Genomic DNA, 12,759 nt, shown 5'->3' with positions numbered 1-12,759 from the left:
TTTTATTGCCGTCTTTCTTACCTGAGATAGTTAAGCTGAAAAAATCATTCTTCACCCTCAATAAACATTAAGCAATAATTTTGAGTGAAATGCAACTGGAATATATGAAATCAAAGTTTTATTTATTCAAATAATCATTAACAAAAATGTGCTTGGTATATATTCCCATCGAAAATATTTCATTTGACACATTACAAAAAAAATTAAATAACAGTTATGTAAGTTACATAGTTAAAGTCAACATTTTGGGCAAATTTGAAATTTAGGGGTATAACCAAACAAATTTTGATATTTAAAGGTTTTAAAGGTTTCTAATAATTTGAGATACTGGATACCTGATTTCTTTCTGTCTGCCTCTGCAGGAGGATGCCGATGTGGAGTGGAAGTTTGCTCGAGCTAAGCTTTGGCTCTCCTACTTTGATGAGGGCCGCACCTTACCCGCCCCCTTTAACCTCGTTCCCAGCCCTAAGTCCTTCTATTACTTGGCCCTAAGGATCAAGTCCTGTCTGATTCACCTCTGCAAGGCCAACGGCCATCACCGTAATGAGGTGGAGATGGGCATGCTCAACTCCCAGACCAAGGTCAGTGTTTTTACTATATTTGATTATTTTACACATGTTTGGCAAACTGCTAATGACATTGTGATTCATGGTTAATTAATGATTTTCCAAACCTAGCTGCCAAAGCCATTTAATAATAGACTATTTCTTTTAAACTGATTGTTAGTGATATGTCTGTGAAGGTTCTCAGTCATCCAGGTCATCGTAGTCAAAGGAGCTTGCAAAGGATCATCAGGGGGTCCTTTTGTCCCTCTGTGGGGGGATACTCCCACTAGGTTTATATCTGGGACTCTCCACCATTTGATCGTAGAACTGAAGAAGCCTCTCGGATGAGAGGTGAAACGTCTTCAAGTAACTTAAAGAAGTCCAGACGCTTTTCTTTGCAAGCTCCTTTGATTGTTAGTGATACATTTTGTAAGCAACTTGTTTCAGCTTTTTTAACAACTGTAGTCAAGTTTTGGTTTGGTTTGGTTTCTAGCACTAAATTTAATATTTACTGCTACAAATGCAGTGCTTTTTTTATCCATTTTTCTGCTGACAGGATCCTTTCTGGCTAAAGCGCAATTGTTATTTTCCTACATGGAAGTAGTTAAACTGCTAAAAATCAATGAAGGGGCAATAAACGCTGATTACACCCACCACAATCCTCAGTGGAGTTGCCCATATGGGTCAGTTATTTGTATAATGATCATCAAATACTGAATCTTTAGCAACTGTAATTGGAGAATGCACACAGGCAAACCAGGAACCCCAGAGGAAATGTAGGATATTCCCACTGCAAGTCTAGAAATTACATCTAGTTCCGTTTCACACTTTGTTCCTCTTATGATTTGCGCTTCTAAATAAAAATCACTGCAATGACAAAAATGCCTCGTGTGACAAAAATATTATAGACCATTTAATGCGCAATCAGTCTTGGTGCTGGTGTTTTCTGCAGGCATTTCTGCTGCCTGATCCTTAAACTCAAATGGCTCACCTCAGCACCTCAGCTAGGCTATTAGGCAGGCTATTAGCTTTACCCGCGTCTGCTCAAATGCTCAGGCAGGACAAGATGGGTTACACCCCGGTGCTTCTGTGAGCGCCTAAAGTTTTCTGACAGTTTCACAGCCGAGCCGAGGAAGTACAGCAAGCGATCGATACACGAGCTTGCACCAGTCTACAGTACTGTGTAAAATGTCAGGTGAGATTAGGAAAAGGCAGCCTGCTCTTTCTGTGTCTGTATCTTCGTAGTGGATGGTGTATGTTTTGGTGCCGTTTAAGAAACGTGAAGCTAATCACTTTAGATTCAAAAAGCATATGCTCATAAATTGTGTGTACTTGTGTTCATTCGGTAAGTGTTTGTTTTGTGGTGGTGTTCATGTTCGTTCTTGTGCTCTTTGGTTAACTGCCTTTCACAGCAGTAGGGATAATTAATTTCAATATGAGGTAGCTGGAGGCAGCAAAAACCCACAAAGCAGGTTACTGCATGGGGACTAGATCACAGAAAACACACCAAAGAGATTTCAGCTCTGTCAGTTGGCCTTTGTAAAACCTCTGCATAAGATATGTGTTTCTCACACTCACTGAGTCTGAAACAATAGTAGATGTCTGGGTGTATGGTACAATAAAGAAATGATAAAAAAATACATTAAAAAGATATTTATTTGCCTCACAATAGCGCGCAAAAATGCTATAATAATAATAATAATAATGGATTGGATTTATATAGCACTTTTCAAGGCACCCAAAGTGCTTTACAATACCACTATTCATTCACTCTCGCATTCATACACTGGTGGAGGTAAGCTACGGTTGTAGCCACAGCTGCCCTGGGGCAGACTGACAGAAGCGAGGCTGCCATTTCGCGCCATCGGCCCCTCTGGCCAACACCAGTAGGCAGTGTTGGGAAGGTTACTTTTAAAATGTATTCCACTACAGATTACAGAATACATGCCCCAAAATGTATTCTGTAACGTATTCCGTTACGTTACTCAATGACAGTAACGTATTCTGAATACTTTGGATTACTTAATATATTATCGTGCTTTTTACAACAACGTGAATGTACTATTGCTGTGTGATTTATTACTATTACTGAAGGTCCGCGACTCCGAACTGTAGTAAAGGGACCTCTGACTAATACGGCGGGTCCGTAGCCGAAAAATAGCTTTACTTTGTTGTGTGGGTCAACTTTTCTTGACAGAGAGAGGCGTTGAAAGGCTGCTCCAACGGAACTTATTGTTTTCGGAGGAAAACACGAACACGGTGTACAGTCGAGTCTTAATAGCTTACTTACAACTGGGCTCGTCAGGCTCTCTTCTTGGCTGCAGTGGTTACCGTATTATTATATTTACATTAGGGTAGGGTAAAGTGTCTTGCCCAAGGACACAACGACCAGGACAGAGAGCCCAGGGATCGAACCGGCGACCTTCCGGTTACAGATACGCTTCCCAACCCCCTGAGCCACGGTTGCTGTTCCTCCAGTTCACAAGATGAACTTCCCTGCAAAAAAAAAAAAAACATAAAGTCACTGAGAGCTCAAACTGACAACTGAAGTACCAAGCTTTTCATCTTGATAAATGCTCTCTCATAACGAACATTAGCTAAGGGGTTCTTCTGGTTTGATTTTAAAGGGAACCCATTTTTATTAAGTTACAGTAGTTATTTGCATGGTCTTATTTTTATTCAAACAATTTGGGTTGTCTTTTTACAGTTAAACATTTCATCTGTTCTTGGAGAAAAAAGATTATTGGAATCCACTCGGATGCTTCATAACTTAAAGCCTTGTCGGAAGTTCTAGGATAGGATAGGATAGGATAGGTTATTCATCTGTTTATTGCTAAACTTAGTCTCCTTTTGAGCATTTGGTCTTTTTGATGTTTCCTGCTTTTACTGTAGACCAGCTTGTTGCATGTGTTCGCACTTCAGTTTATACCCTTTATTTTTTTTACACTGCAGTGTTGAAGTGACACACATGCTATAAAGCAAGGTCATAGACATGAAAGGCACTTAGGAGTGAGTTAATAAAGATTCTTTCTGGCAAGGTTATGCAGTCAACTCTCTTTGCCTTCTCTTTTAAAACATCTCAACTGCAGATATTAATAAACACTAAGCCCTAGCCTTTCTTTTATTGCCATCTTGCCACTATGATGCCTCCGTTAACACCCTTTTCAAATGCTTCCGTCTGACATGATCCATAGAACCTGAAATATGACATTAACACTCGACTTCTTCTATCTGTTTCTTGCTCTTGTAGGATGAACGCTTCAAGTCTTATCCACGGCCTGGAGAAGAGTTCACCCAGAGAAAAGCTAGAAAACACCCCACCAGATACCAGGTAAGATGGAGACCGAACTGGATACAGAGAGCACAGGATGTGTGGAGTGATAAGGAGACAAGACTTAAAATTTTGATGGAGGCAAGAAAGGAATCAAATGGGAGACAAACAGACAGCATAAGGAATATGTAAGAGAATAGTATTAGATGGGAGGGCAAGGTTTGCTGCAGGGTGATGACAGTGAAGGAGAAAGGAGAGGGAAGCAATGAGGAAATTCTGACACAGAAGAGAGAAGAAAGAAGGTGTGAGGAAGACACAGAGATAAGGTAGAGATGGTGGAGAGGAAGAAATCTCTCAAGTTTCAATGGAAGGGCACTGACTGAAAGGAAGAGGTAAAAAGAGAAGAGAGAGAAACAGGGTAAGACTGAAAATTCCTCTAATGAGCTGTTTGAAAGAGATCGAAGGTAGGCACTCAGTAAATGAGCTCAAAGTATAACACTGAGAAGGGGAAAGATGCTTTCCACCTTAGTCTGTTCTTCACCTCTCCCCTGAGGGAAATCTAGCTTCCTTGATAGGCTGACTCCACTTTTGTCTTAAGCCTCCTATTTTGTGTGTTTTTTACTAGACTACACTACACACACCCACACACAAAAGTGAGATGTCAATTGGTGTGGTGTGCATGTATGCTACATGTGGGGTGACCAGTACTGACCCATGTTCACAGTGCCTACATGCAGAAATTGACAGCTTGAAGCTTGGAAACAGTTGCAGCAGATCCCTGTTGGCCACAGATTTATTCTCAGTGTCTCACTTACTATCTCAAAGGCACAGTACTCACTCACTGTCCTCACAGCTTTGTGCTTATGTTTACACACAAGCGTGGATGAGTTTTGAAATATGCAATCAGAGAAGTTTACTGGGTAAATATAGCATCCGTCGTCACATCCCCTTGACACGTCCTCTTTGTCTAATCTTCTTTTTCTTCTCTTTCTCATAGAAGATCATGAAGCGCCTGATTAAGCGTTATGTGCTTAAGGCTCAAGTGGACAGAGAGAGTGATGAAGTTAATGAAGGTAAAAATTCCCTCTTCATTAAAGCCCACTTTCATTGTGTCATTATGTGCTTAAGGAACACTGGGTTCGGAAAGTTTTCAGACGCTTTCAACTTTTCTGCATATTGGTACAGTATGTATAAAAATGTCTTAATAGATTCAGTTCACTTAAAAAATATAAATGGAGTTGTAACACTTTAAAAAGACAGAGTAAAAATGCTTGTGCGTGTGTGTGTGTGTATAAATTAAAAAATAAAAGGTTAAAATATGCTTTTAACATAAGTATTCGGAGTGTGGAGAGGTTTGCACAAGGTTGGCATACCATTATTTTGGAAAATTTCCAACAAGGTTGGATGGGGGAGCCACTTTCAGGTGTCTCTGTACTCCTAAGTCTTTGTTGAAGTAGAGCATCCCCACAGTATGATGCTCCCCCATCATGTTTGGCTGTAGGGATGGTATTAATGAGGGAACACTCAGTGCCTGGTTTCCTATACACACTCCACTGGGAATTTCAGCCAGTAGTTTAATCATCCTGTCATTAGACCAGAGGAGTTTGCTTTGCATGGTCAGAAATACATCCAGGTGCCTTTTGGCAAACTCCTCGCGGGCTGCTACGTGCCTTTTAGTGAGGAATGGCTTCTGTTTGGCCAATCTACAACAAAAGCCTAATTGGTGGCTGCTGCATTGAATTTGTCTTGTAAAGTTATCCCATCTTTGCAAAGGAGCTCTGGAACTCATTAATAGTGATCACCTGATTTCTGGTTACGTGTTGCATCGGGGCCCTTTCATCTCTCATTACTCTGTTTGGCTAAGTGGGCAGATCTAAAGAGACTGTTCATACGTTTTCAACTTTTCTCCATTAGAGAACAATGAACACTTTGAATGCTGCAGAAAATTTCTTGGATCCTCCCCCAATTGTTACTTTAGACAGGCTTTTGTGATGATTGTGCAGACAGTTCTGTGAACATAGTGGGTTGGCTTTCACTTTGACACACCATTAACTGTGAGATCTTATGTACTAATTATTTCAGGTGAATTAGGCGCAACTGTCTTCGTTTTAGTTGCAGCAACATTTGAAGCCTAAAAAAAATTCAAAATTTAATATTCACCTCTTAGTTTTATTAGATTGAAAAATGGCTTTGTCACCGTGGAGTATTGTGTGTTTACTGAAGAAAGAAAAACGAGCCTAATAACTTTTTAGATGAAACTGAAGCTTTGAAAAGGTTTTTAAATTTTCTAAATGGACTGGGAGGGACAAGAGTTATGCGTTACTGCGTTTGAGACTGCACTGTGTGTACTTCAGTGTAAAATGATGTCATTGCTCACATGGATCAACAGTTTTTGTGTGATCCTGTAGGTTACTGCCTACCTGCATGCATGTCTTTGATCATTCGTACTAATGTGCCCTAATTCCTGTGCCATACCTCAGCTCTTCTTTTGTACCTGTGTCCGTGTATGACTGTGTTGTAGGCGAGCTGAAGGAGATCAAGCAAGACATTTCCAGCCTCCGCTATGAACTCCTGGAGGAGAAGTCCCAGGCCGCAGGCGAGCTGGCTCTGCTTATCCAGCAACTTGGCGACAAGTTTGGCAAGAACACCATGAGACACTGACAGGACTTGCAAGAAGAGATGGGGAGAATGTGAGAAAGGGTGAAATCAGGAAGAGGTTGGGGGTGGGGGGGTTGGGAGCAGAAAGCTGGGTGAGCACAGGTATTTTTAAGGCCTTGATAGTACAAGAGGGAGAGAAAAGAGACAGGGGAAGTAGGATGTTTATGAGATAGACAGGATGAATGGAGGACAGTGGAAGAAAAACATGACATAAAGAAACTGGGCAGAGTGAAACAGCTGATTTAGTTATGCAAGGACACAATTAGGGAGGAATGTGAAAAGCAGATTGTGAACACAAGAGGGTCAGAGGTGAAGTAAAGCGAGTCAGAGGGGTTTTGTGCTGACAGTTCAATTCTAATTAAAGGCAAAGTCTTTCACGAGGCGCGAGAAAGAAGAGGAAGAAAGAGCCTCGCAGGCTGGGTGGGAGGCAGAGGGAGACGAATGAGGAGGAAAACACAACTTCCATGAGATATGACGAGGCACCACGGGGCATAAGACTGAGGCAGTAAAAGCCCCCACACCCACTGCCAAGATATATCAATGTATCACCAACTCGGAGAGGGAAACCCAGAAACGGGATGACACAGAGAGAGGGCTGGAGGGGGAGAGGAACAAGTGAGAAAAATATCTTTTAAAAAAAAAACCTGCCACTGTTATTTACACCGGAGAGGCTGGCATTGCTTCTGAGTCCTCACTTTGCTGGGGCAAGCATAGATGCCTGTGAGAATACTGCACACACCTTTATACAGCAGGCTGTCTAATTAATGCATATCCATTCATAGTGCACAACCTATGATCAGGACTCTATGGATTCAGGAAAAATGCACCTATTTAAAAGTCATTAAATAAACCACTGAAATATTAAACATTATCTTATTATCTTAATGTCATTTAGAATTCTGTCCTCATAGCACAGACAGTATTAGGTCCTGCAGATCCAGAAGATCCATGCTAGAACAAAATGACTGTAATTTAAGAAAAAAAAATCCACTCAGACAGTTTCTTCTTTACCTCATTCATGCTGCCAGAAAAGAAAATGACAGTTAGGATAAACAGAAACTAATCTGAGGCTTTCACAATACCTCTCTTCCATTCTTTAAAATCGAGAGGGCCATTCTTGTTTCAACAACTTTAAACCAGCGTGTTGAAGTATGGCCAAGATAATTGCTTTAGATATTCCCCTCTCCACTGTGTGTTTGGAGCACTAAGTGTCTCGAGTTTTCTAAAATGGTAACAAAAAAATGACAGGTCCACGATGTTTACAACTCTAAATCCAGAAGGTCAGCACTGAGGTTAAGCCCATGAAGGTAGCAAAACTGAGTCTGCTCCAGGGCAGCCAGACATTTGTGAGGAGAGAAAATCTCCGAGATGCAGAGATATATTTATGTATGCAGTGATCTGGCAGTAAAACTGGAATTCAGCTGCAGAAGCTGTGCAGAGTTATTTTATGGTCTTTATTTTATTTTGGAGACATATTTGACATACAACAGCATAAACTAAAGTGTTGTGTTAGACATTGGTTGTAGCTGAACAATAGTTTAAACAAACAAAATAAAAAAAAGTATAAAACAGTTTGAGAAGTTATTAAATCTGGACATTATTGTAGTATATTATATAAATGGGGTGCTAAAATCGATGATGACCTGTGGGATCAGATACATCATCGTTCCCGTTTGTGACTGAGGCCCAGATTTTGATTTAAAGCAAATATGAACATACTAGGCATCCCAAAGCTGAAAGACACACCAGTAGCTCTAGTTAAGAAGCTCCTGTCCTTAAATTCAAGGTTCTTTCTTGAATCCTTGAAAATTATACTTCATTCAAAACATCAACATCCAGTGCTGGCAGTCACACCAATCTGCACATTTTTCCACATTTAAGTTTAGAGACGCCATGTCATAATCAGTGGGTTAGACTGGTTCCTCCAAGGCTTTTTCTATGAATTCAGAAAATTAGAATATACCGTTCACTTTCATCAATCCTTCTTGAAATTAATCAGATAAAATGTAAATATATTTAAGCTAACGCAGAACTATATTACCATTCTTTTATTGTGTGGCTGGTTACAGTAGTTATTTGCCCTCAGATGGAAGAGTCAAGATGGGCCTATTGCAGCCATCAGCAACAGTGTCATTAGGAATTTTTTTCATGGTTCTAGTAATTGTCCTAGCTAGTATACACTATTTCTCCTGCAAGTAGACATTGCAGGAGTTAGAGGGCTTTTTTAAGGATATTTTCTAATCTCCTGCTACAGAGTAAGTGTTTTTCCTGCTTAAGAACTATAATTGGTTCAGCAGTGTTTATTCACTAGTTCAACACATGAACGCAGCAACTGGCATTAAGAAAAAGAAAGTAAACACTGGTAAATATTAGCCTAGAAAATGTTTCTAGCCTCTATACGAGAGAGGGAATACAGCATGTTTTTAAATTGTCAAAGAAAATCTTTTGTTAGCAGGTCCTCTTAAATTTCTACTTTGCATCCACCACAGAACAAAAGCCACGTAGACAGAAAAGAGGCTGAAACAGGATTGCAGGAAAATAAAAGACCGCAGCAAGAGCTGATGATAAATTACCGACTTGCTGTTGCATCACTTTAGAGTTCCTAATAGTGGTCCAAGTTAAACAAATGCTTGAACAAACAACTTTGAAAGTGGGTGTTTGCCAGGCAGAGCCCAGGTAGTTCCCAAAACCATCAAGTCATCTTTGACAGTAAAACCTAAAACCTGCATATATATGTATAATTAAAATGTACAGTAGTGTATGTATATATACATACACTACTGTATAATTTCATTCTTACAGATAGGACTTCATTCTTATAGATAGGGCTTAAACTCGCTAGTAGGAAAATACGACCAAGTATATTTCTAATTCAAATAGATAGTAAGTATTTAATCAGAAGGCTTTAAACATAATTAAAATGCTGTTTTTACAGATATGATTTTTTAATTTGTTTCAGATACATAAAGGCTTTTCAGACAGATTTTCATTTCAATTAAATGGACTCGACCTTATTTCTTTATTTATTTGTATTAGGTGTTAAAGCTGTTAATTAGTTTCCTTTTTGTAGAACCATGCAAATGATGAAAAGACCCACCACCAGGAAGAGAACATTTCCTCAAATACTGTATTTTTAACTTCTACACAAGAATTAATAATTAAATCAAAATCTTGTATGGTATATTGTCATATTTTTGATCCTTAAATTAAACAGAGTAAGCTCTATATTGACTGTTGTTGTTGTTGTTTTTTATTTATTTACCTTGTATGTTTCTGCTTCTGGAATTTAATTATTCAGCATTTGTCTTTACCTTTACCCACTAGTGGATGAGAGGTGCTGGAGCAAGAAAATAAACATGTGGCTGCTGAATTGTTTTGTGCTCCAACAACATTGTTCACAACACATTGAACAGCTGGGAGTTCCCCAGACAGAATGTACACTTTCACACAGTGTGACAAATGTATAATACACATAATATTTTTAATAAAACATATGTATAATGAAATATATCCATATATTTTGTGTTGTGTTGTACACATATATATGAGCACCTCAACATGATAGTCTGCTTTACATCCATCCATCATCCATTGTGTTGACCACTTATCCAACCAGGGTCATACTGAAGCTGGAGCCTTCCCAGCTGACACTGGGTGAAAGGCGGGGACAAGTGATGGACAGGTTGCCACTCTTTCACAGGGATAACATGGAGAGACAGACAACTACTGGCTCCTGGACAGTGGTAGGAAGGGGTGACAGTGATGAGCACTAACAGTGTGCCACCCTTCTGTTTCCACAATTTTTTGTATTTTATGCAGCTTAGCATGCAAACTCATCTAATACGTATTTAATAGTCTTTGCCCACAATTATAGTTAATTATAATGTGATGTCATGGAAACACTAATAACTTAACTCAAAGTCCCTCTGTCAGGTATTAGAGCTTAGCTATAGTGCCAGATTGAGGACATCTTAGCCAGATTTCCACCCTCATGGTCCTACTGCCCTCAAACCTCTATAAACACCCACCTTGCTGTAATGTTTCTTTTGTGATAATGAGCTGCGCTTCAGGAACAGTTTCTTAAAACCACAGCAAAGTCTTACTACTGTAAAAGCGTTACATCAAGCTAATGCTGCCTTGATATAGACCATTTTAGACTGATTTTGAAGAGGGTTTAAAAGCCAAGGAGCCCCACTGTGACTGGGAAATTGGCTTTGCTCTAAGCCGGAGTGTGTGTGTGCTTGTGTTCCTGCACCTGTGTGCTGACCTCGCCAGCGCCTCCTGAAAGCTGCCCTCTAAAACGGCACAGCAAACACTCGGTTCCTACGTACGTGCAGATGTTTATTAGGCTCTAGTCTTTCCATGATATTCAGTCAATGCTTTCTCTGCACTGTTTCAGGCTGTCACTTTTTAAAAAAAAAAAACTTTTACTGCCTCTACTGCAATAATAAAAACGCCAACAAACACCTTTAGTTTTCACTAAAACCTGCCTTAAATGGTCTTCTTTTAGATGACAAACAGCAGATTTTGGTGTCCTTGTTTCCACTAAAATTTATTTTTGTGACTATTGAGACACGACAGGGTTATACAGAAGATGTCATTTCAGGAGAAGAAATATTTTGATTAAAAAGTCTTCCATTCATTTTGCCTTTTTCTGCCTGTCAGGATCCTTGTAAAGATTTGTCCTAGACTTCCTTTGTTTTGGGTGATTTTTTTTGTTTGGTTTTTTGCTTCCTTTGTGATTTTGAAGGTTTTGCTCATTTTATGGGACTCCTGTGTTCCCTCTGTGTGTCTGCTTTACTCGGCTTTATTCTGAAGATTAGCTCCTTAAGAGACCTTCTGTGTTTTTACTTCCCTCCTTTTGTTTTTCCCATCCTCATTAGTGTCTGAGTTTTTGTGTACATGTGTTTTTCCTTCAGTCTTATGTCAGGCTGTCGTTACTAACTTTTGTTGTTAAGTGTTCCCCGTTTTAATTTTCTCCAGCTGGCTCTCTGCATTTAGATGGCTTGTATCGTTTTTACTTTTACCACACCAAGTTTTTCCACAATCTGATTGCCTGCACACTGGGTCCTTTGCTGTCTTGACTACTGGCATTGATACCTTGGATTTTTCCTCGTCTTTGGGAGTCATGATGGTGTAGGCAGTGAAGGAAGTCTGTTATGTGCTCACGCTGGCTATGCTACAGTCCAAAAGAAAGTTTCTGACCGTGACAATACCCACTACTAAAAATCCCACCTCGTGTAATAGGATTTAATCATTTGGGCAAAATCTTTCTAGTAACAATTTTAAACATGCAGAAAAGAAGTAGTTACATAGGAGAATCCATTACCTTGAATTATAACCTCTGACAACTCCTCACTTTGTTTTTTCTGGTCTTTCTGCCTCTTTATGCAGACCAATAAAGCCAAAATTCTTTAAAAAAAAAGAAAGAAAAAAAGACTTCCTTTAATCCTGCACAGAAATGCTGTAAAGCACACAAAAACACAAACAGCAGCCCAGACCCTTACTGGACTATCTCCATAGCAACAAAGTCAGTTCAGAGGGATATGTGCTTTTGGACATTCACTGGAAATTCTATTATCTGATTTCCTTCAGTGCTCTCCCTGAGACTTTTGATATGTTTTGGGCCTTAAGGGTATTACTCAATAACACACCCTGTCAGGCTAGGTGTGTATTTATGTGTATCCATGTTTGTGTTTAAACCTGGAGGTAACATTTTATGGAAGTGCGTATGTTGATGCTTGTTTGTGTATGATCTGTAAGCTATCACTGGCCTATCAGCTGGCGTTAATGACAATGAGGACATTTGTGTGTGTGTGTGTGTGTGTGTGTGTGTGTGTGTGTGTGTGTGTGTGTGTGTGTGTGTGTGTGTGTGTGTGTCTTAGAGCAACGCAGTATAACTGACATCCCCTCTGTGGTGTAATTTGTCCCAGAAGCCCAGGGCTGTTTCCCTCTTAACTCCTTTTCTCCCTCACCCTCCATCCTTCTCACCTCCTTCATCAGTCCTTCTCTCTCTCCCGGCAAAGCAGTGAACAATGTGACCTCCTGCCTCCGAAAGACAGAGATTCCAGGGATTTTGGAGGAAACATTACACTCTCTCCCATGTTCCCCATCCTACTGCCTAGAAGCCGTTTTAGAAGACAGACTTAGCAGCATGCACACACACACACAATGCTTGTATAAATACAAGCTTATGTAGAAGCTTACTCTTCCTCATATGATATAATATTAGAAGCTTGAATACATACGTAGGCGGGCACTAACGCCATCTTTGCCAGAAATCTG

General features: G+C 39.9%; 1 protein-coding gene across 1 annotated transcript in view; it reads left to right on the top strand.

Moving 5' to 3' along the window:
• trpc7b (transient receptor potential cation channel, subfamily C, member 7b) overlaps positions 1-9,699 on the top strand; it is a 67,477-nt gene extending 57,778 nt beyond the window's left edge. The window contains exons 9-12 of the mRNA XM_085429780.1: positions 363-581; positions 3,796-3,876; positions 4,814-4,889; positions 6,338-9,699. Of these exons, the coding sequence (XP_085285906.1) occupies positions 363-581; positions 3,796-3,876; positions 4,814-4,889; positions 6,338-6,477 (516 nt within the window). The 3' untranslated portion in view covers positions 6,478-9,699. The remainder of the gene's footprint in view (positions 1-362; positions 582-3,795; positions 3,877-4,813; positions 4,890-6,337) is intronic.
• Positions 9,700-12,759: the final 3,060 nt, after the last annotated feature.

The sequence above is a fragment of the Copadichromis virginalis genome, linkage group LG2 (genome assembly GCF_057382275.1).
Source record: "Copadichromis virginalis isolate Kocher_CV1m ecotype Utaka linkage group LG2, C_Virginalis_male_GT1.1, whole genome shotgun sequence".
NCBI classification, from domain to species: Eukaryota; Metazoa; Chordata; class Actinopteri; order Cichliformes; family Cichlidae; genus Copadichromis; species Copadichromis virginalis.
This window is presented reverse-complemented; position numbering and strand designations above follow the sequence as displayed.